This window comes from Chanos chanos, chromosome 2, assembly GCF_902362185.1.
Source record: "Chanos chanos chromosome 2, fChaCha1.1, whole genome shotgun sequence".
In the NCBI taxonomy this organism is placed as follows: domain Eukaryota; kingdom Metazoa; phylum Chordata; class Actinopteri; order Gonorynchiformes; family Chanidae; genus Chanos; species Chanos chanos.
In genome coordinates, this window is record NC_044496.1 from 31,014,804 (window position 1) to 31,040,088 (window position 25,285).

Below are 25,285 nucleotides of genomic sequence, written 5' to 3' on the forward strand. Positions count from 1 at the left end.
GTATTAGATCCCTTACCTACACGTTTCCTCAAACAGATACTACCAGTAGTCATCGAACCTCTTCTAAAAATAATCAGTTCCTCCCTTAGCACTGGCTACGTACCTAAATCTTTTAAACTAGCAGTTATCAAACCCCTAATTAAAAAACCTGACCTTGACCCCTGTTCGTTGTCCAACTACAGGCCAATATCTAACCTCCCCTTTATCTCCAAGATCCTAGAAAAGGCTGTAGCACAGCAGTTATGCTCATACTTACATAGGAATAACATTCATGAAATGTTTCAGTCAGGATTTAGGCCGCATGATAGCACAGAGACAGCACTGGTTAAAGTTGCAAATGACCTATTACTGGACTCTGATCAGGGTTGTGTCTCCTTGCTTGTGTTTCTTGACCTCAGTGCAGCCTTTGACACCATCGATCATACTGTTCTTCTTGATAGACTAGAAAATGTTGTTGGAATTAAGGGAACGGCCCTCTTATGGCTTAGGTCCTACTTGACTGATCGTTATCAGTTTGTTGATGTAAATGGTGACTTCTCTACACATACAGAGGTAAAGTTTGGTGTCCCGCAAGGTTCTGTTTTAGGCCCACTGCTTTTTTCTTTATAGATGTTACCTCTAGGTAATATTATTCGTAAACACGGTATTAGCCTCCACTGCTATGCTGATGACACACAGTTGTATGTCTCAGCGAAGCCAGACGAGAGACACCAGCTCAACAAAACTGAGGAATGTCTAAAGGATATTAGGCACTGGATGCTTACTAACTTCCTCTCACTTAACTCTGAAAAGACAGAAGTACTTGTACTAGGATCACATGCAGCTAGGAGTTAGCTTTTCGATCACATAGTAACTCTGGATGGCTTTTCTCTTTCATCATGTGCAGCAGTAAAAGACCTTGGTGTAATTATTGACTCTAGTCTTTCATTTGAAGCTCATGTAGATAACATTACCAGGATAGCCTTCTTTCGTCTTAGAAATATTAACAGGATGAGAAATGCATTTCAAGATGCTGAAAAATTGGCTCATGCTTTCATTACCTCTAGGTTAGATTATTGTAATGCCTTACTGTCTGGATGTTCTAATAGGTGTATAAATAGGCTACAGTTAGTTTAGAATGCAGCAGCCAGAGTTCTTACTAGAACCAAAAGATATGATCACATCACTCCTATCTTATCCACACTGCACTGGCTCCCAGTCAAATCTCGTATTGATTATAAAAGCTTACTATTGACCTATAGAGCACTAAATGGTCTTGTGCCACAGTACCTGTGTGAACTCCTGGTCTTTTATGATCCACCACGCCTACTTAGATCAAAAGGTGCAGATTATTTGTTGGTACCTCGAGTTATGATGGCTACAGCAGGGGGCAGAGCCTTCTCTTACATACTCTAACATACTCTCTAACATACTCTCTCTCTGTCGAGCCACACATGCTACTCGCCACACATGCTACTCCTGAGATACCAGTGATCCTGACTCCTCCTGCCCTTTGGACTGATCCATCCTGGTGTTATCAACTTTCATCTCCCTGTCAGCCTCCTGTCAGCATTGCCATCCCCATTGTTCATGCTCTAATTTACTTGCAATTGTAACTGCCCGCTGGGTCGGCACTTATTGCACACCTGTCTGGCCAAGGAGGGGTCTCCTCTCTCTGTGGTCCTTCTAAAGATTTCTCCCATTTCGCTTTTGGGTTTTTGGGGAGTTCTTTCTTGCCCGCCATGAGGATTAAGTCAGTGGGTGCCGTCCTGTTTTGATTTTGACTGTTGTGGGCTGTAAAGCCCTTTGATACTGTAAACAGTGATATTGGACTCTAAATAAACTTGAAACTTGAAACAGTGACAGTCATTAGCATTTGAAAGGCCAAGACATCAGCTAATGACTGTGGTCAGGCTGATTCCTGAAAACCTCTGTCTAATGGCAGTATTCGGACATTTGCAGGAGTTTTCAGGTCTGCTTAACAAAGTTCTGCAGGCATCTGAATACCTCTGGCAAACAGCAGAAGATTGCTTTGTCTGGATATTTCCACATACACCACGCAGTGCAATTTACCCCGTCCCCATGCTCATTTTACCCTTACCTTGGGGAAAGTTGTGCTATATAGCTATATAACTTTTTTTGATGGATCATTGTTCTAAAACCATAATAATTAGATAACTTGTTTTAATTTCCATGGATAAACAACCACCTGAGTTATATATAGCAACTGTTATTTGAAACAAATACACTCAAATCATCAAATGTAAAATCATCAAATGTAAAAAGTGGCTCATGTTATCCTGTTCTCCCCTACAGGTGTTTCTGCTAAGTGTACAAACACTCATGGAAAAGTGTAAAGAGTAAACACTATTATAAATTATATAGATGATGATAGTGAGTTTACGCACCATGAAAAATGGTAATCAGTGAAAACCAGTTGCTGAATTCATTTGTCTACGTTTCATAATTTGAGAGCGTTACTGTAAGGGAAAGATTTTGACACACGCACGTTTGTGTGTGTGTGTGTGTGTGTGTGTGTTGGACTTTTAAAATTGTCATTCATACAGTTGTTTATTTCTGCTTATATTAACAGATTACATCTTTTTTAAATTTATCAATGAAATCAGAAAGTAGGCCAGTGAAATGAGCTTTGAAACAATGACACCTACATTTACTGTGCCTGGTCATCGAAGAATAGACCAACCACAATTTATTATTTACTCATAGAATATCTGCATAATCTAACTAATTTATAATTACAAAGATAATCAGATCAGTATGGCACATAGTGGTATCTTGTGATGACCATAGATTCAGTCAGCGGAATCTTTGTGAAGACCACAGATTCAGCCAGTGGAATCTTTTTATGACCATGGATTCAGCCAGTGGAATGTTGCATGATTAAAGCATCGACTCTGATTAATCTTTTGCTGACAAAGAACTACTACAAAGCTAAATTAATAAGGCTGCATGAAGAACACTCTTTAGCTCCAAAAGAGGCGACGCGTCTCCACCACCCAGTCAGTGAACTTACTGACCAGGGCATACACACCAGGTCGCTGGGGTCGGCCACAGCCTACGCCAAAAGACGTGACGCCAGCCAGCACCCAGCCATCGTCCTGCTCACACATCAGAGGGCCCCCAGAGTCCCCCTGAGAGAGACCAGAGCCAGTGAAGGTACAGATCCATTGCATAGTTTCTCAGTGAAAAAAACAAGCTCTACCTAGTGATCACAAAAGTGATCTACATCCTGGACATTTGTAATTGCATATACAGTTCATGTAGTTCTGGCAAAAGTAGTGGTTTTACAGTTCTTCAGTTTGATATAAATACTGCCATCATGCGGATACAGCCATGCTCTGAGTGCTTTCTTCCCAGACCACAATAAATAGATGAGATATGGCCCTGTCATTTTCACCAACCTGGCACGAATCCACTCCTCCTTCCATGTACCCTGCACACAGCATCTGCTTTGTGATGGTGTAGTCAGGGAGCCAGTCCTGACACTGAGTCCTGTTCAGCAGGGGAACAACCGCTTCTTGTAGCACATCAGCTACTGAGCCTAGAGATGTCAAAACAAAAGAACAAATAGAGGAAAGTTAGAGTACCGAGTGTATGGTGAACTGATAGTTAACAATTCAACTAAAATGTCAGAGAGTTGATATTCATATTGAGATGTCACCTTGCTCAGCCTCCCTTCCCCAGCCGGAAATCACACACCTTCTACCAGCTTCAAACATCTGACTGGGCTGTGGCAGGCAGATTGGCTGAATGTAGTCTGCAACAGGGACATGCACATCTTACATAAGACAGCTTTTTGCCAAAGTAAAGGTGGGCTGATAAAATCTACTGCTAGATGTTACTGATGTGAAGCACTGAACGGAAAAATGTACCAAAAGCCTCATGCTCAGTGCAGTACTTTATGACAGTACAGTACACCAACATATCACAATAATTCTGTCATTAATAGCCACTTCAGTTTGTGTTTTTATCTGCACCTTATCTATTGCTGATCTCATTCCCTGCAAAATAAGAAACTTTAACCTGAATCTGTATCATACTCCTGTGCCTGCCCTTCTCTTGGATTTTCCTGCCCCCTTTTTGTCCTAAAAGAGACCAGCTATTCTAATCTCAAGAAGTGACTGCAAGTTACCATCCAGAGAAGGCTAAACTCCCCTCATCTGATTATATTTAAAGGAAGTTCTTCACTGGCGCCATGAATGTTTGAATATTGAATGGCTTTGGGTCCACAATTCTGTAGAGCTGCATTGTATCACTGTGTAAATGCACAAATAAACAAAAATGAAAGACACTCAATGGAATGATGCATGTTGAAGGGGAGTGGCGATTTGTACGGGGATGAGGGGGGATTCCATCCCCCTAGTTAGCAAAATGACCAAAATGCATCCCCCTTCTTAACCTGCCATCCCCTATATACTCTATGGAGTAATGTAAGTGACCACTGGGCCATGCCCCCGTTAAAAAATAACGAATCACCTACTAGACTCCTAGTAGATGATTCGTTGTTTTTTAACAGGGGGTGTGGCCCAATGGTAATGGTAATGGAAAACTGTCTGTGAGAGGGGACAAAAAAAGAAGAAAAAAACTAAATTGAAAGAAAACATCCTTTATTCTGTGGTCCCTTGCCAGCTTGTGTTTGCGACTTACTGGATAACAGGATGATATGACAAAGGCACAATATCTTCATGGTCTATGGGACAATCCTTCCTACGATTCTAGGTGAAGTGGTTTCATTAAGAACTTTAGCAGTTATTAGTACTAAAGCAAGTAGCTAATTTCAATGCACAACATCAAAGCATGTGGTCATTAATGTATAGTAGTTAAACACACTAGGTACGTTAGGGTTATATCAGATGGACTTTCACATTTGCTGAATAAAAGAACTGGATTTATCACATATGCCCCCTGGTAATGCATCAAACCCTAACCTTTTTTTGCATATTCTGACTTAGGGGGACATAGCGGATGCCACAGGTTGTAGGTTTACAACAGGGACAGATAATGTGATTGTGGACATGTGGATATGTTAAGACAAATATATCACTCGAGCTGCTGTACTATTCAAGAAAATATCCATTCAAACCAAAACCAAAACCATCTCTCTCATACACACACACACACACACACACACTGTACATACACACAAAACAAAGACACAAAATGTTCGCTCCCTCTCTCTCTTCTCTCTCTTTCTCTTTTCCTCTGTACTCAGTCTACTCACAAATTAAGTCGGTCACAACTCCAAAGAGAGAAATTGAATGCATACCTGTGAGGTTTGCTTGTGTGTGTAAGCGAATGAGGGCAATGTCTGCATCTTTAGTCCTCCTGTTGTAGAGTTTGTTGATGATAATCTTATCCACCTGATGGATTTGTCTGTTTGGGAAGTCGGATCCAAACTGAGAGTGGAGACCCAACATAGCTGCCCAGTTTGACAGGTGTACATTCTTCCTACATGGCAGAGAGAGACAGAGAGAGAGAGAGAGAGAGAGAGAGAGAGAGCAAAGAGTCAGAGAACAGTATTACTTTTTTTTTATAATATACATATCTGTTACAATTGTGCTTTGAGGTCTTTGTCCTGTTGTTGTAGGGTTGTTGTTTTTTTCATGAAAATCAGAGAATTGCTGGATTTTCCTCACCCATAAACACAATGTGCTGCAGTAACTAGCCATTCCCTGTCAATCAGTGAAGCCCCACACACATGACGGCCTCGCCAATGGAGGGACACCATCCACGGCCATGCCCCTTCCTCAGCGTTGCTGCCTCCAACCACCCGACCTGTTGTCTTCTTCTCTGGGCTCTCTCCCCTTTCTGCCCCTCTCTCTCCCGCTGTTTGCTTCTCTGCCTGTCCATATGCATATGTGTCTTGACCCCTTTTCAGAGCAACTTTACGTTTGCCACAGGCTGAGAAAACAGTGAAATCCACACTGTACATGGGTATGTTGTATGCTTGTCTTTCATTAACATTCAAAAAAGTGTGTGAAAAATCTTTTTTTTCTTACGTTGGTTATCACAATGGAGAGATACAACCTTTTCACGGGGGCATTTTTCACTGTGGAGGAAAAAAGTTTGAGAACCTTTGACATAAATTGAGAGGAAAAGATGAAACTGTGAAAGGTTGGTTATGTCTGATATATTCAGTGACATATAGCATACGTCATGTTTGTCATAACATGTCGCAGCATGGCTGCTGTGTAACGTCAATGCATTCTTTATTACACACACACACACACACACACACACACACACATATGAGTGTGGATATACTGTGGATATATATCCTATATGGAGGAATGTAAAGACAGACTGCATGAAAAGTTTATTTCTTTAAGAGTGTATTACATAATGAATGATGTTTCAGGATGTGTTAAATAGTGAAATGATGTTTATGAGTGTGTTACACAGTGTTTAAGAGCCAAATACCTGGGTTTCACAAGCAGTGTCCCATTAGCTGTCAGCTCAACGATGCTAACAGGGTAATCCTCCTCAGCAATGGCCACAGAAGATGCATTACCAGCCCTGAGACAGACAGATATTGTGACATAATCTATAACAAAAAACATACACTAACACACACACACACACACACACACACACACACACACACACACACACACCATACATGATGGGGCTCTCACTTGTAGCCTAGGTATCTGCAGAGGAATGTGGTTAAGTTGGGGCTCCAGTTCTCGGCACATGCTGTGTACAGGGAGCTCTTGACCTGGAGTCTCAGACGATCAGAACCGTTCACTGACACCATATGCACTACAACGCAGAAATATTTCTTCCCATTGATATGTCCATACGTACATACAGTTAAGCCTAAAATTATTCATACCCATGCCAAATTTGTATTTATAGTGAATTTTTATTTGACCAATAGGTTTCATCTGGCTGGAAATGACAAACAAGTTACAAAACACAGTAGGACATTGTGTCAGAGATGTTAAACTGATGATAAATTGTAACCATTTCTTGCCAGTGCAGGGGTCACTTTTGGTTTCTTACCCCCACCCTTTGAGATTTTTCACAGAGTGCAACTCCTTGTACTTTTAGATTATGCTTCACACTGTGGCCATTGGCACTTGAAAACACTTAGATATGGCTTTATAGCCTTTCCCTGTCTTGTGAGCAGCCACAATGTGCAACCTGCAGTCCTCACTAAGCTCTTTGGTTTTAGCCTTGACCTGCAATTGACTAGTACCTGACTAGAGAACTTATAGTTGATTAGAATGCTCTAGGACATGGTAGAAGTTACCAGGACCATTTGGAACGGTATAGGAGCTTGTATTTTCTCAAAAATTTGCAACAATTTCAAAGGGTATGAATAATTTTGGACAAGGCATTTTTAGTAAAAATGTAAAAAAAAAAAAAAAATCCTCTGACACAATGTCTTGCCGACTTTTGTCACTTGTTCATGTCATTTCCAGTCAGATGAAACCTGTTGGTATAAATCCAAATCTGGCATGGGTGTGAATAATTTTGGACTTAACTCTATGTGTACATAAGTAATGTATTGGCAAAGTGGGTTGGCAAACTCACCACAGTCTCTTTCATCAGAGCTATCAGGGCAATCCATAACCCTGTCACAGATACTTTCACTGTGTACACAGTCCCCAGACAGACACTGGTACTGCCAAACAGGACATGGCTCTGCACAATGACACAATAGGTTATTTATCAGCAAGGTCAGCACCACAAAAGGAATGAAGACCAGGTTGACATATAAAAAGTGTAAAGCACAAATTCTTAACAAGAAGAGATAAGTCTGTCCATCTATTCAGCTGTGACCAATGGGATGACTGGTGAGAACATAATAGCAATATGAATCTGGAAAATAAAGTTTAATGACTATGATCGGGTGTGGAAAAAGTAGAAGCACTGTTACTAAAAAGACGTACTCTAAGTAGAATTAAAGTATCCCTCCTGAAAAATACTTGCGTAAGAGTAAAATAGTCACTCATTTACAATTTACAAAAATGATTGGCAGTTTAACTCTACTTAGAGTACATTTTTTTAGTAACAGTACTTCCACTTATACTTTTTCCACACCTGACTATGGTAACAAGCACAGCTGAACTAAAGTGACATTTGATCACACACTTCCGATTACCAAAGCTTTCAGTTTATAAATTTTCACCTCAATTCTTTCAGACACCATCTCAAGCCTTTCTTTACCTCAGCTGGGCAATTGTAAGTTAGGATTGAGGAGTTCATTATAACCTATTTGACTCAAGTATCCATATAATGTGTGGAGCCTAGCAGAACGTTCTTTGTGGTATTAAGGTAAAAAAAATAGACACATATGTAATTACATGCCTTTGTCCTCACAAATTCCTTAGTCTCACACATAGCAAAGACCAGAAATCACTCATTTTCTCTCAGATATGGGTTAAAGGTATTTGTTATCTATGGCAGACAAGGTCAAAGGCCTTGTGGAGCATGGGTATATCTTTGCACGAGAAATTGTTTTCTTTAGTCAGCAACATCATGACTCAGTCTGGGTAACATCATGTGCACAGTGTGCAGGAGTCTTCTCTCCTCTCCTCTCTGCTCCTGTTTCGGCTGTATTGTCACTGAACTCCAATAAAGAAGACTACTACTGAAAACTATCTCTGTGCCTGTTTACTATTTTTAACATTAAAACGTCGATGCCCAACAAATGTGACTCCAAATTTTTTGTAGTCATTATTTGGCTATGGCTTTATTTACACTGATGCACATGAACCTCATGTGCCTGAACTGGATTTAAGCTGCTTCCTTCTGGTTTGGGACTCAGACATCGCGTATCACATGAGGAAGTTTGAAGCCTTAAGCCAGACTCTTGATGGAGGGAAGTTTACCTGAGGCACTGCCCCCAGCTCCTCTCCACTACACACACACTCACATGGGGTACTATACAACATGCCTTTCATGACCTGGAACCAGTTTTGTATTCTGCTCTTTCAAGCTTTATACATTGAACCTCCTGTTTGTTACGCTTCAGGCCTGGGCAGATGCCCCCTGATTTAGATGAACACAGGCATCCCAGCATGTTTGGGACTGTTGGTAAACACATTTAATGTCCTTCATAACAATTGAAATATGAAAAGGTGAAAGAAAAGATGTTGGGATATACTATAAGCCAAATGAATTCATGGTGCACAGAAACGTTTGGCATAACTGGTTAATTGCAGGTGTTCTGCTTGGTGTCACATAAGCCCCTTTGACACATGCACTGCAACCCTAAAATAATCGGGATTCTAACCAGAGGGGCTGTATGTGTGAACAAAAATGTCTGAATCAGTCGACTCGGATTATAAATGGATTTTATTCTACCAGCCCCCTAGTACAAACTCGTTTTCTCTTCGTTTTGGTCCATGTGTGAATAGAGTGGTTTATACTCTGGAGTATGCACAGCGAGCAAGTTGGCGTGTTGATGCCATTTCTAACATGCGACTGGCACGAAACCGGAAGAATATAGACATCTGAGGGTAAAGAAGAAGGGTCATTTACATGAAGACGGCAACGAAAATGTGTAACTGGAGAGACGACGAGATTCGGGAACTTCTATCAGTAAGGGCTGATGCTGAAATTGTCAGACAAAAGTCAGTAGCCTTGTCCGCCTTTTTCGATTTGTTGTAAACAAAACACTGCGATTTTCGCAGAGTACTTTTTGGGTCATTTCCTGCCTCCTGCACGCTCTACCCAGACGCCACCCCCCACCTAAACCAAATGGAGTATTTCGAGTATATGTGAAAGCGTCTGACTATCTGCTGCTGTGTGCTGCATGTGTGAAAGGGCAACTTCAGACATAATGCAAACCTGATTCTGTGGTTATAGTCTGTAGTGCATATGTGAAAACGGCTATATTGTGTTGAACTTCCCCGTTGTGATTTCTTTCTGAGGCATGACCTCTTTCAGCTAATACTTAATGCCTGCTGTTAGTCAGTGTCATGCGATATGGAAAATGTGTTTCCAAACACTAAGCATTTGTTCTTACCATGCTCACCAAGGCCTGCACCTGTGGTGAAATTGGCATGGAAGCCTCTGCCACCCCCAGAGCTGTCTGTGAAGAGCATTACTGTCATCAGACTGGTTTTGGAGTAGAGGTCAGGAAAGGCTTGCTCCCCAGTGAAGACACCTGTGAATGCAAAGACACATGTCATGCCTCTCAGGAGCACTTTCCAGCTGTGACTAGAGAAAAGTGAAAGGAAATACAACAGTTGTTCAAACATTGGACAACTGATCTCTAATCTATCTGTCTATCTATATTTGTTATTTTTTTAACAGGTAGGGTGGCCCATTGGTCTTAACAAAGGGGATATGTTTTGGTCATTTTGCTAACTAGGGAGATGTATAGATAGATAGATAGATAGATAGATAGATAGAGATACTGTATAGATAGATAGATAGATAGATAGATAGATAGATAGATAGATTGTAACGCGCCATCAAGATGGCTGTCGTTCTCTGAGCTCTATCTTAAATTGAACTTTTTTGTTAATTTATTCACACTATTTTATGCAAGAACACTATAATTTTGAACGTGATGATCACCTATGATAGGGAGACTTTGATCAACATCAGATCTACAATCGATACGCATTTTATAACCAAAAATTGTTCAACGGACTCAGCGGACTTCCATTTGTTTAGATTTAAATTGTTTAGCCTACCTGCTACACCTTGTAAACGGAGCCGGAGAAGGAAGCGGGGCAAAAGAGTGGAAGCACTTGTCAGGCAGAGACAGCAGAAACAACGAGAAAACCGTCGCCCTCCTCGAAGTATCCCTCTAACGAATAATGTTAATCGTAATGAACATCATAATGTTAAGACTAATATGACTATGTATATAGCTAGTAGTGACATTTTTCCCATTAGTGTACTTTCACGCCCTCGTAGCTCATTTCAGTCTAGAGTCAAACAGACCATATTTTCGTAGCACTTTAGTTCCAATTCAACTGACTCCCTCCTCTGATATGATTACTGTAAGCCTAGTTACGCTGAAGTTAGGTTTTATCAATACCAGATCGCTTTCACCTAAGGCGTTGCTTGTTAGCGACCTGATCAGTGATCTTAGCCTTGACATGATGGATTTGTGTGAAATTGGTTAAAGCCAAACATTTTTCTCCCTTTAAATGAAGCTTCACCCCCTAACTATTCCTTTTCCTGTGCTGCTAGGGCAGCAAAGAAAGGTGGGGGTGTAGCTCTAATCTATAATACTAAATTTACTCCTAACACCCTTAGTTTACCTAATTTTGACTCCTTTGAGTTGCTCCCCAGTGCTCTATCGTCCCCCGGGGCCCTATAGTCAATTTCTAGATGAATTCTCTGAATTAATCTCTGTTATTCTTACTAGACTGGGGGACTTTAATATTCACATCAATAACCATTCTGATTCACTTAATAAAGCTTTTACAGCTATCATAGACACTTTTGGCTTTAACCCATATGTCCATGAACCAACTCATTTCAGTGGCAACACTTTAGATCTTATTCTAGCTCGCGGACTAGATATCTCTCACGTTGTCGTCTCTCCTTACTCTGCTGCGCTCTCAAACCATTTTCTTATTACTTTCCAAGTAACTTTTCCATTCACGCCAGTTGTCTCTACCGTGGTTTGTAGCTGCCATTGCGTTAATGCTTCCACCACTGCTGCGCTTGCTGATCGGCTTCCTACTGCTCTCAACTCTTTCAATGATCAGCAAAGATCTTTGAACGACTTGACGGACAGCATAAATTCTACCCTTCGTAATGTACTAGATGTGGTAGCACCATTAATTATAAAAAATAGGTGTAAACACTTAACACCTTGGTTTAATAATGAAACCCGCGTGCTGAAACAGGTGTGTGGGAAATCGGAACGAAACTGGCGGGCAACCAAACTAGAGGTTTTCCGCCTTGCAGATAGATTATAAACGCACTCTCTACACAGCCAAATCCACATATTACTCGAAAATAATTAATGTTAACAAAAATAACCCCAGGTTCCTTTTTGATACAGTATCTAAACTTACCCAGAATCACTCCCCTCAATCTAGCCCTTTTACTGCAAACGATTTTGTTGAATTTTTAATTCATCGTAATATTCAAATTAATTGATCAAATCAGACTGCCTGCATGCTCTCCATTACTGTGCCTAAGTTTAGTAAGGATGTGCACCCTTTAACTCAGTTTAACACTATCTCTCTGGATGCACTGTCCAAATTGGTGCACTCTGCTAAAACAGCTTCTTGCCTCCTTCATTCCCTTACCTGCTAAACTTTACATAGAGCTTTTCTCGGTTCTCGGCCCAACATTCTTAAACACTCTAAATATGTCACTTAGATCTGGTGTTGTACCCTCCTCTTTTAAAACAGCCGTGATCAGGCCTTTACTTCAAAAACCGAACCTTGACCCTGAAGCCTTAAATAATTATAGGCCAATCTCTAATCTCCAGTTTCTTTCAAAAATACTTGAAAAAATTGTAGCTGCTCAGCTGACAGCCCATATGTCCTCTAACAGTCTGTTTGAAATATTTCAGTTAGGCTTCAGGTGTTTTCACTCTACTGAAACCGCCCTTACTAGAGCAACTAATGATCTTTTATTAGCCATGGATGCTGGTGCTACTTCTATTCTTATTCTGCTTGATCTGAGTGCAGCATTTGACACAGTCGATCACACTATATTGTTAAAGCGCCTGGAAAACCAAAGTGGCATTCGTGGCCTGGTGCTCTCTTGGTTTAAATCTTATCTCTCTGAGAGAAAGCAGTGTGTCCACTATAATAATGTGACCTCTGAATACCGTAAGCTTAACTATGGTGTTCCTCAGGGATCAGTCCTTGGCCCTCCTCTATTCTCTATTTACATGCTCCCTTTGGGTGACATTATTCGTAGTTACAACATTAACTTCCATTGTTATGCCGACGATAGTCAGATTTTCTTACCTATCCAGCACAATGACTGCTCTGAATTGACTAACCTTGAGGCATGTCTTTGTGCTATTAAGGGTTGGATGTCTTCAAATTTCCTGATGCTTAACGCAGGCAAGACTGAAATGCTGATCATTGGTCTCCCTACTCATAAGCATCTTTTTAGTGATCTTACCCTAAATTTTGACAACTGCATCATCTCTCAAAACTCTTCAGCTAAAAACCTTGGTGTGATTTTTGACTCTAGTCTCTCGCTAGTCATTCATATCAAGAACACAACCAAAACTGCCTTTTATCACCTCCGTAACATAGCAAACATTAGGCCCTTTCTAAGTATGGCTGATGCAGAAACCATTATTCACGCATTCGTCACGTCTCACCTCGATTACTGCAATATTCTTTATTCTGGCCTGCCTGCCTCTAGTACCAATAGTCTTCAGCTGGTCCAGAATGCTGCTGCTATATTTCTGACCAGAACCAAGAAGTTTGATCACATTAGCCCTGTCCTGGCTTCCCTTCATTGGCTCCCAATTCATGCAAGGGCAGATTTTAAGGTCCTCTTATTAACATATAAAATTTTACCTTCCTACCTGTCTGACTTAATTACACCCTGTAATCCACCTCACACCCTGGATTATTAGTCATTCCAAGAGTTAAAAAAGAAGTCCGCTGGCAACCAAGCCTTTTCCTACCGCTCTCCCTTCCTCTGCAATGGTTTACGTACAGAAGTTAGAGAGGCAAACTCTCTCAATACTTTTAAAACAAGACTAAAGTCTTACCTATTTTCTCGAACTTATGCATAATATAATTTTGATTTGACTTTGTTATAGACATGTAAAGCCCTTTGAGACTACAAACAGTGATATTGGGATCTAAATAAATATTATTATTATTATTATTATTATTATTACTTGTTCTTGTTCCAGTAGCCCACTATATCTGTCTATCTATCTATCTACATATATAGATGGATAGATACACACACACACACACACACATATCTATATGTATATATATATATATATATATATATATATATATATATATATATATATATATATGTGTGTGTGTGTGTGTGTGTGTGTGTGTGTGTATGTATGTATGTATGTATATGTGTATATATATATATATATATATATATATATATACACACACACACACACACACACACACACACACAGCTTGATAACATTTCAATGAGGAATTATAAATTATAAGGGGAATCATACATTTATTTTTATATTCCAGCAGGGCTAGCTGGCGCGCTTGCTAAAAAAGTCCACGTGACAACATGCGTTGGTAGTTAACTGCTGAGACCTGAGGTGAATTGGTTGGCAAACTAGGCTGGCTATAACCATGTCTTAGAAGAAGCCTAAAGTATTGCGGTATTTCAAACTTTTCAAGGATAACCCTAACAGACTTAAATGCAAATTCTGTAGGCAAAAATTCGCTTATCATTCAACAACATCGAACATGGCCAACCACCTGAAATGGGTAAGTTGCATAGTTGGCCATCAAAAAAGAGACTGAAGATAAACGTTTGCTTTTTAATTTTAAAGATTTCAAATCTTACATTACAACTGTTTACTTTGTTTATTTATTCATTTACATATAAGAATTATTTATTTAGTTGAAAGAGAAATCTCAGTAGCCTATACACACTCACACACACACACACACACACACATATATATATATGATATTAGCCCCTGAAAGTTGACAAGTTGGAAGATATGTTGTCATATCTGACCACGATTCAAAGAAGAGAAAAGATGGATGAAAAGAAGGATGAATAGAGTAGGCCTCCATTGGAATTGTGAACATTCTGATATATCAGACTTACCAAGAAGTTCAGAGTGCAGTCCTGTCCCATCTCGCACCTCCACTATGTCGTAGGTTGCCTCCAGATCAAAGTCCTGGAAATGCAACTGGATATTTAGTCCTTTGTTGGCATGCAATGTCCATAAACCTGTCAGAAGGCACAGAATCAAGTATTCAGTCAGTATTCACTTCAGGGTCAAAGTGGTCCACCATAGTACACCACATCATATCATGCAATTACTGCACATTGGGTTTTTAATTATATGATATTGCCCACCTTATGTTTGTTTGTTTGTGTGTGTGTGTGTGTGTGTGTGTGTGTGTGTGTGGAGAGAGAGAGAGAGAGAGAGAGAGAGACAATAAATAGATAGAGGGAGAGGGAAAGAAAGAAAGAAAGAAAGAAAGAAAGAAAGAAAGAAAGAAAGAAAGAAAGAAAGAATACTACCCGATAGAAAGAAATCTACTTTGATATTACTTCATGCTAACAGATAAGACCTTCTATCAAAAATTCAGTGGTATTTTTAAAGGCCTTCTATCAAAAATTCAATAGTATTTTTAAAGACCTTATGTCAAAAATTCAATGGCATTTTTAAAGACCATCTATCAGAGATTCCTTAGTGTTTTTAAACGGGGTATTTACATGTCAACTTGGCCCCATAACCATGTGGGTAATTTGGAGAGCTGAATGTTGAGTTTGGTTCCCAGAGGTCGAATGGTCCTCCACAGTCAGCTGTGAATGATAGCAGGATGGAGTGTGATTGATAAGGAAGTTCTAAAATGGCCTAAACAAGTGATGTAAAATTTGATGTTTTAGCACTATGCTTTGATGTAGGCTTGTGTCAGCTGGTTTTAGGAATGTATTAAATGTGTAAAGGACATTGCAAGTGTATTTCATGATTAGTAATATATTCTTACAGGACATGCTCTTGCTGTTGCTGTTGAAAAGAGCAAAAGTGTCTACTCATTGTATGGAAGAATAAAACTACTGAGAAAGAGCATATTCCATACATGGTACTGGAGGTGGTGTGGTGGGCTGGGGAACAAGAGTTGGGTCTGGAGGAGCCTCTCCACATGGACCACAGGTTAAGCTAATGTCATCCAGAGCTATGTCATTCAACATACCCAACGTCTTCTGCGCTTCAAAGATCACCTGCGAAGTTCACAAATATTGCTTTCAGAAAAATCCCAAACAGCCTTGTGCTTCAGGGAAACATAGAGATCATTTTAAATCTCTCAAATGGATTCCGTCTATAATCAGACTGGTAAACTTTTGGATTTCAGCAGAATTTTCCACAGCTTTTGTATCATATTAAAGACTAAAACCAAAAGTCATCATTCTGTGATTCAGTGAACACCATCACTCAGAACTGATTCAAATCTGCTCTCTGATAACAAGCAAAGGCAGCCGGCTATGCTAACCGTCATCTCTGCAGTGCTGGTGAGCATAACTTGACCGTAATTCCACTGGTCACCATAGTTTCCTTCCTTCTGGAATATAACAGTGACAACTGACCCCTGTTCAGCCAACACCCTTAGACGTCGGACATCCTCTCCAAACATATGATACCTAGAGAAAAACAGATCTGTCAGAAACATTTGTATGTCTCCATGCATACACACAACACATATTCAAACAGCTGAGAACCACAGCCTACAGCATAGCAAAAAATATAGAAATGACAACATTTATTGTCTATTTTTCAGGAGAAAAAGATCTAGACTCGTGATGCATGTTCAGGCTAGCTATTCGAATGCCTGTACTTGTTTTGGTACTGGGGGTAGGGGCTGGTTGACAGTTGAAAGAAGCCTAAAAACTGACCAGAATCTCAGACACACAGGCTCATTGAGAGAAGCTAATGGAAGACTATAGACACGGAAGATTTTCTCCCTGTTACCAGGGCGTCCAGGAGTAACGATGTAGAATCCTGTACACAATAAATAACAAGAAGAACAGAGGAAGGAAAGAGAGAGGAGAAAGAGGAAGAATATGATAATGAAGAACAAAAACTCAAAAATTATTGCAAATCTAACCAGAATACGAAGTGCTGATTTCCTTGTCCTCTGTTTGTTTGTACTCAGAGACAATGATAGTGAAGTCAATGCTACATGTACCTCAAAAAAATGGTTTAAGACAGAAGAAACATCAAATTTACATCATAGCCCAGTGTAATTGCCAGCAGGCAACATAATTTTTGATGGTGTCTAGAATACATGGTGAATACAATGATAATTATTACATCTCCTTAAAGGCTGAAAATTTATTCCAGTAGTACAGAAAAATGCTGTAAAGAATAAAGAACATAAGTGTAACAGTACCAGACTGATTGCCCAGTGTGTGGTCAAAACTTGGGCCAGTGAAGGGTGGAAATGTGGAACCATGACTGCGCACCCAGTCCCCAGCATCCTCTAGCTCCTGTCTCCAGAAACACCACCCCTTCTCAAAAGAACAATTCACTTTCTGCTCATCTACGCCAAGACAAAATTCAGAATCATATTATTCACATGACGGAACTTATATTCAAGTTGTCTGTTTGCAGATTTTGATGCTTTGACAAAACATCCTACACAACATGTCCAAGTCATAAATGTTCACATGATTTTCAAAAATGCAAGTCTCTGCTCCTTGCAAGAGCAAGGAAACTCCTATATGCATGTGAATGATAACTGTTGGGGTGTGAAACATTGTTTGGGTGTGTAGCATTATTAGCATTGTCTTCAGGGCCAAATTCCAGTGCAAGGAATAAAATAAAAACTCATAGTAAGTTCTGGTCACTCACCAGAGATGTGACTGATATTCTCTGCCTCGTAAGTTGCATTGAAGCCCTGCAGGTTGTTGATGAAGTCAGAGGAGAACTCTACAGTTGCTTCATGTGTGAAAAGCCTAATAAATCCCGAGGAGATGCCTGACAGTTCATCTGAAACACAGTAATGCTGTTTTATAAGGGTAAAGTAAAAAAAAACAAAACAAAAAAAACAACAACAAAACAAAACAGGACACATACTTTCACATACTGTCAGATGGTTAATATGGTTCCTATAAATCTATGGCTTTTTATTCTAGTAGTGTTAGCTTCTGAGCCAGTCTGTTGCCTTTCAGTGCTTATATCTGTCTGAATTAGACTCACATGTTAAGATTTTCTGAGGTCCAGTTCCTTCATATAGTTTCAAGGTATCAGTGTCTTCTTCGGTGTGAAAAGACTGGAACTCAATTCTTATGGCAAGTCCTGTTTGAACACTAAAGACAGAACAGGCTAGTTTCTTACACTTAGTTATGACAATGCTTGTACACAATGAAAGCACAGAGTATCATTCAGAGAAGGAGTTTGAGACAATCAGCAGGTTCTAGCTGGAACAGGCAGCAGGTAAACAAAGGGGACTGATGCAGTCGGGCCAACTAACTTCACTGAGCTCTTCGCAGAAAAACAAAATAGAGTTTAACTAGTTGTTTTCTCTTAGTGGAAGCAGGTGCATAGCATAAAATTCAGAGCTGTGAAGTTCTGTGAACATGGAAAGGTCATACCGAATGGCCCAGCGGCACTGGGTGTCACTCTCATATGGCAGAGGGAAGTTCTCAGAGTGGAAGGAACCCACTGGACCCAGTAAAAGGTACTGTCCATCACACTGAGTTGCTACAAAGACACAAATATTAGATACGAAAAGAAGAAGAAGTACTTTATTGATCCCCATTGGGGAAATTTATCCTATATACACACTAGGAGCAGAAGGCAGCTGCGTGCAGGTCAAGGGCACTGACAGGAGTAACCCTACCATACATGTCTTTGATGGTGGGAGGAAACTGAGCACCCGGAGGAAACCCACGTAAATAAGGGGAGAACATGCAAACTCCACACAGAAATGACCTGGGACAACCAGGACTCAAATTCAAGACATTCTTTTTGTGAGGCAACAGTGCTAACTACTGAGCAACCCTGAAGCCCTTTTTTAGATGAGAATACATGAACAGGCCAAGAGCATGACAGTTCACTGACCACAGAGGATCTCACTCTCATCTGAGCCATCCACACAGGTGAATATTCCATCACAAAAATCAGCCAGAGGTATGCATGTTTTCCCATCAGCACAAGCCTTCTGCCCATCTGGACACATAACTAGAGAAACACACCGTTTACACAAATCAATTGCCATTCTATCCATATAATTAGAGCCAGGATAAAAATATTGTTTCATTTAGGTGAGTAATCAGCAGCTGTGAAGAGTTTTAACTTGCCTCAGTGTAACTAGAATGCACAGTGTAACTAGAATGCATAGGAAATTATTATAGAGTTGCAATAGATCAGTTAGTCAAGACATTATCAATCTGCTTTAATACAATGCTGTGTTTGCACCCAGACATCACAGTGGGGGCTGTGGACAGTAGTTACCTAGTACAGGTTGTGTGGTCGATATTGCTGATGTTGGTGTTTCTGATGATGTATGGTGGTCTTTATCTGTTTCAAAACAGCAGGAACTTTGAAGTTCAGTCAATACACTTCTTCATACTAAAACGTGTTATAAAATTTTGTTTGGGCGATGTAACATTACTCAGCAAGAACTGGAGAGATAAGCTATAGACTAAAGTTTGCTTTGAATAAATTTATAATAAAACTTGTTACTTACCTTATATTTTAGATATAAAAACAATGTCTGTACCATTTACAGACTATAAGCAAACAAATGGAGTATATCTCACTGTCTAATGTCTCACTGCCTTATATCTCACTGTCATATGTCTCACTGTTGTGTGTATCACTGTCTTATGGCTCACTGCCATGTGTCTTACTGTCCTATGTCTCACTGCCACGTGTCTCATTTCTTTACGTCTCACTGTCTTATGTCTCACTTCAATGTGTCTCACTATCTTATGTCTCACTGTTTTGTGTCTCACTGCCTTATGTCTCACTTCTATGTGTCTCACTGCCTTATGTCTCTGTTTGGGATTGGGGGAGCTATTTCAGAACACACATAGGCCAAGTATGGGCTCTGGTTATATTAGCTATAAAAAATAGAAAAGAAAAGAAAAGAAAAGAGAAGAAAAAGAAAAAAAAGGAGATGGACGCTCTAAATTGTGCTAAATTGACAGACATGCGAAAATGTTACTAAGAGAAAGTAGTCTACTTAACACAATAAATTACTCTAATCCATAAATCGTAGAAGTAGGAATTGCATGCTGTTTGTACCTCTCCACTCATCGAACCTCAAATTGTTGACTTAAGCTCCATATCCTAGTAGGTATCAAGTAGTCTGTACCAGGGGCGGTTTGTTCCTTTGGGCAATCAGGCGACGCACCACCAAAGGGGGAAAGAGAGGGTATTTTTCTATTACATTCTACTACAATGTTACACTAGCCATGACTGTTCTAGACAGTTTATCCTGCCTCTTGAATATCATGGTCCAATCAGCGTCACGTCGTTTTCCGTGGAGTACTGCCCCTTTTGGGCGATTTTAGACCGACTGAAAATCGCCCAGATCTCTCTGATAGACCATCATGTTAAGGCAATTTTTTTTTCGAACTGCAGGCACTGCAATGCAATCTGTATGGGTTCTGGGAGGGCTTGCACTAACGTGCTTTCGTCATACGTAACCTGGTGTAGGGATCGCCAGGGCAGCCACCAAACTTATATTCAAAGTCAAAATGGCTAATGTCAGCTCAACTTAGAGCAACTCGACCGTGCCATTAAGAGAAATACCGTTTATGTTTATGTTTTGTTATGTTTTGACATGTAAGCGGTGTCGCTAATTCACCGATGTCGGAAAGCAAGCGTAAAACAAAATCTTTTAATTATGGTGTTGTCTTAATTTAATGATTAAGTCAGGGATAATGGTTGATGAGCTGTCCTGACATGAAAATACTGGACGAGACGTAAGCAAATTCAGCATAGAGTTGCGGTGTGGCAAACTGGAATTTCGCATGCGTACTACCAACAAGCTCAGAATGGCCTTTTAAGAGAAGCAGACATCTTTTGTTACCTCGGTAAATTGTGGTGTTGTGTTAATTTGGTGATTGTCAGGGATGAAGGATGACGAACTGTGCAGATACAGAAATATTGGATGTGGTGCAGGGAAACCCTGCTTCAAGTTGTGGAGTTTGCTCATCCAGTGCCTTTCACTATGCATTTAAGTCTAAGCATTTACACCTGTGTGTGTACAAAGGAAATGTTACGGTTAATCTAGAAAGCTCACCTGTTCCTGGCACTACTTTTGGCAGATTGCTTGATTCACGTAAAATGCTTCTGTTGAGAATAACAGACTGTGTAAAATTTTGTGGAGCCTTTGAGTTGGCCTTGCGTGGACATAATGAGAGTGACAGCTTGAAAAGAATTAAAACTTTTCTCAGGGGAGCAAAATTTACAGCAGTACTACTTGCCAGTGTTGAGGCAGTATTACAGTGTGTTGTGTTGTTTTGGGATTTGCTGAGCTATGAAGTGCTTCAGTTTGTCCCCCACCCCCTCCTCAAAAAACAACTACGCATGCATGCATGCTGGAGAAAGACCCCAAATGATCGCAATACTTTGGTGAAAGCAGTTGCGGATTTAGGTATGGGTGACATGGGCAGCCACCCAGGGCAGCATCTTGCCGGGGGCGGCACAGAGCACCCACACAAAAAAATTCGGAATGGTGACATTTGCGCAGTTTTATATCGTTTATTTGCACATCACGTTGATGATATCATGTCACCGTGTGGGTCAGTTAACCTTGTTGGAGTGAGCGCCCTGATTCTGGCTTGTGAGCTAGTCAGGGAAGGTCTCCCACTCAAAAGTACAAGATGGGGAGGGCAGGGATTGGTTGCTACAGTGGCATTTAGCATGAAGGTAGGAGCTGTTTTTCTTCTTCTTATGTTTGTTTTAATAAGCTGCCAATAACTTTATTTGATGGTGGTTTATTATTGCTCTTTATTCTGCGATGACCCATGTGTGATAACACACAATATATTATTATAATTTGGCTATCCTGTTGGAAATGATTTGGTTATTTTAGAGATATAGGTCCATACATGATGCTGGAAACTTGGACATGGTACTACATGGTAATGGAATGGTAATACCTCAATGTGCCGTGGGCTGCTGGAACTCGTAATTTCCCAATTGTGTCCCAATCCGACCCTGCTCATTGCCATGTGTGTCACTATCTTATGTCTCACTGTCATATGTCTCACTGCCACTGCCATGTGTCATTACTTGGTGTTCAGATGTTCGTAGGGATGACAAAATCCTCTGGACTTGAATCAGAAAGGTTTTCCTTATCAGAGGAAAAGTTTGAATTGTGGCATGGTTAATGAGGCCTTTTAGGGACCATGTTCAGTTAGTTTAGGGAGTTTTTTTTCACTCTGGATTATGTTTAGTAAGAAAATCACAGTGAAGATAATCTTGAGTGCAACTGAGTTACCTGACACCTGAATGCTGTCGAGGTCAATTACGAGTCCCCCCTGGGCCCCATTCCCAATACTCTGTAAACCAGCAACCAGCTGTGCCTGCACCTTCTCTGGATCCACAATTTGATGGAAATGGAGGTCAAAGTTCACAAAAATACTGCCGTTGCTGTAACAGAGAATAGGCATCCCATGATAGACAGATAGATGTGAGCAGGATAGATATTTAATTGCTTATTTAATTGTGAAAATTTGTTTAATTGTTAGCAAGTTTTTAGCTGTGAAAATTTTTCTACTTTGTCCCCAAAAAGTTGCTCTTCATCTCCATCTATCCATGGCTATCAGCAGAATAGAGAAAAGATAATGGAAGTACACACCTGAAATCTTGAATGTGACATTTTCTGAACTGTTGTTTGAGAGAGCTCTCTTCAAAGGCCTTAGTAATCTGGGAACAGAATAAAGAGCAAAATCAATCAATAATAATAATGTTTTCTTAATTTAATTCAGCCTTCAACCATAATATGTGCATGTCAGCTTTATTAAGTCACCACAAATCAATTAATCTCTGCCATTTAATACAATTTCTTTCACATTTACACTCTAAGCTGTGTATTGGGAATTCATCAGTTACCTGGCCCTCGGTGTCAAAGGCCAAAGCCTTGAACTGCACACTACTCCTGTTGCGAAGGTCATCTGTGAAAACAGCTCCGTTCACAATGAGCAACTGTCCATTCAAAACTGAATCAGTGCTGTCTGGCATGTCTTCATTAGCTTCAAAAAAAGACACAAAAGACCATGAATGGCACTCCCAACTGCCCAAAAGGCAGAAAACACAGTGAAAGACACTCCCAACTGCCCAAAAGACACAAAACATCATGAAAGGCACTCCCAACTGCCCAAAAGCAAGACGGAGTGAAAGTCCTCCTCTGGATCCAACAAAATGGACAACAAAAGAACTGAAACCCAAATTAGAATAATAGCAAGTTTCTCTCCAAATCTTTGTTAGACTTTGCTAACAGCTCCCATGGCCATCAGCTCACCTAGACAGTACAACTTCATTGGAGGACACACCTTCAAAAAAGTGCTCACATTGTCAATATTATCTATGAGCAAAATTATGATTTCATAACATCTGTGTTTCCTTTTTTACACATTCTCCTGAAATAATCAACAGTCTCATCCAGAGAAACTTCCAAAAGGTTTTGTTCAGTGTCAGAGGGGACATGCTAACATAGCAGTGAGGTTAAATACTGTGCTCACAGACACATCATGTTTGGGCCACAAATCCAAGACCATAAACAGTCCCTGTACTTAGATCTTACTAGAAAAAAAAACTTCCTACTTCTCATTAAAGAGGAATAAATCATTTAATCAATTTCAGATCATGGCAATACATAACTGAGGGTTTATTTAAGCTTTTCTATTGTCTCTGGGAAGAAGAGACTCTGGGAGGTTTTTAAAAAGCTTATAGTTTGACAAAATGACCCAATAAAGAGTCTGTAACAATGCAAAGATAGCTCAAAGTGTAACTTCAGCATGTTCAAATACCCATTTTGTCGGAAATATATTTAAGGGGCACATTAGAGTCTAACTCAACCAAGAAAGCTTCCAAATAAATCAAGCTCGCTGAGTTTTAACTGGTCCCAAAGTGCATAAAAAACACTATAAAATACTGTAAAATGACACTCCCACTGTAATGTGTATAAAAAAAACACTGCTGCTGAGATGGTGCAGATTCACATAAAATCAATGCACACATCTATGTTGGAGTGAATAAAGGGTAAAATATATATATGAGAGAGAGAGAGAGAGAGATTCTTACCAACAGCTTCCAAGGTGAACCAGGAGACAATGATGAGACTGATACACATTAGTGCCAAGATGAGGACCAGTGTGCTCAATAGTACTTCCAAGGGAGAAAAACGTTGGCATCTATCGCATTTCAACATGTTTTGTTTTTTTTTTGGTTTTTAAATTTGTGAAGCACGTCTGAGATCTGACTACCCTAAATGATTAACATTTATTTATCTATTTTTTACCCCAATTGTTGATAGCAAAGCTAAATAGTGCACAGCTAGTTGAAAGTTGTGGTACATGAAAGTTTAGATAGCACTAGCTGTTAGTCTGACATACCAAAAGCAATTAATTCAGTTTGAGCTTCTCTTGTCTATTTATCAGCTGGGACCACAGCAGTAAACTTTTACTGTGCTGTAAATAGAGACACTGATTAACATTAATGATTGCTGTTAGCATCAGGATACAATATGATACCCTGCAGCGAAGGCATGCAAAAACAAAAGAGACATTATATGCTAAATTGAAAAATGTCTCATTGTTCATGAGGATCAATGTTTTGTCCTTCTATTATCTGAACTTGCCAAACTGTTTTGAAGACACATGATTATATTGCATAGAGACCACACACATTCATAAACACTCACACAAGGAAACCACACACACATTCCTGCGGGTAGACCTTGAACACTGATTTGTTAATGGCCCACAATGGCTATCTTATCATCCCCAGCCCAGAGGAGGGAGAGGCTTATATATTTAAACTGTCTCTACTTTTAGATTTCCCAATCTACCAGACTCCAGAGTACAGTGTGTATACAGTGCTAAAGAACATGCCAAATGAAAACTTCCCCATAAAACCGTAGCATGAAGTTGATAATGGATGATTTGTGGATTGAAGGCTTCGTCAGCAGAAACTTATTTCATTTCATAATGGGTAAAAGCTCAATAAAGTCATCAATTATGATTAACTGGAGGCTGAGGAAATCTGTTCTTCTGTGTTCAGATCTGTTTCCACACCTTTCTATCCGTCTACTTACCCACAAATGTACGATCGCAATCCTTCCATCACTGAAATATTCAAAGTCAAAATAAAATTCATACAGACAAATTACACTTGTCTTATTACAGCTGAGACCATGATTGAATTTTTCTCTCCCTCCAGATGTATAAACTACTAAAAAACATTGTTAGGTAGAGTTGGTCTATAGCTGTTATACTTTTTAGCACTGTTAACTTTGTTAGACTTAATGCTGCAGTTACTGTTTTAGAGTTACTGTTTTAATTAAAGATCATCAAATCTAAGAAAAATGAAATACCTTAACCATCACAAAGGGCTGTGGAGAAAGTTGATTTGTGAGAAAGTTGCTGGAATTTTCAACAATCTATGCATATCTGTGCAACACTTATTAAT

At 39.9% G+C, this 25,285-nt stretch overlaps 1 protein-coding gene across 1 annotated transcript; it reads right to left on the bottom strand.

Annotated features, from left to right (window-relative positions):
- Positions 1-2,963: 2,963 nt before the first annotated feature.
- tmprss15 (transmembrane serine protease 15) lies at positions 2,964-24,026 on the bottom strand. Its single transcript, XM_030765237.1, has 24 exons — positions 23,900-24,026; positions 22,709-22,848; positions 22,455-22,522; positions 22,095-22,246; positions 18,701-18,820; positions 18,232-18,340; positions 17,837-17,946; positions 17,489-17,626; positions 17,028-17,177; positions 16,531-16,636; positions 16,131-16,278; positions 15,720-15,861; positions 15,352-15,441; positions 14,734-14,859; positions 9,980-10,120; positions 7,540-7,650; positions 6,636-6,762; positions 6,421-6,516; positions 6,000-6,049; positions 5,637-5,901; positions 5,267-5,448; positions 3,662-3,757; positions 3,402-3,541; positions 2,964-3,131 (listed from the first exon to the last, which is right to left on the bottom strand). Exons 1-24 carry the CDS (start codon positions 24,024-24,026, stop codon positions 2,964-2,966), a joined length of 3,102 nt encoding a protein of 1,033 aa, XP_030621097.1.
- Positions 24,027-25,285: the final 1,259 nt, after the last annotated feature.

What these genes read in the sequence shown, in the direction of transcription:
- tmprss15 (XM_030765237.1), bottom strand. Translation starts at nt 24,026, where the DNA reads ATGTTGAAATGCGATAGATGCCAACGTTTTTCTCCCTTGGAAGTACTA. An exon ending in CCTTTGACACCGAGGGCCAG is followed by an intron (nt 22,523 to 22,708) that starts GTAACTGATGAA and finishes TTCTGTTCCCAG; the next exon opens with ATTACTAAGGCCTTTGAAGA. An exon ending in TGCAGGCCTTGGTGAGCATG is followed by an intron (nt 7,651 to 9,979) that starts GTAAGAACAAAT and finishes GTCATTGTGCAG; the next exon opens with AGCCATGTCCTGTTTGGCAG.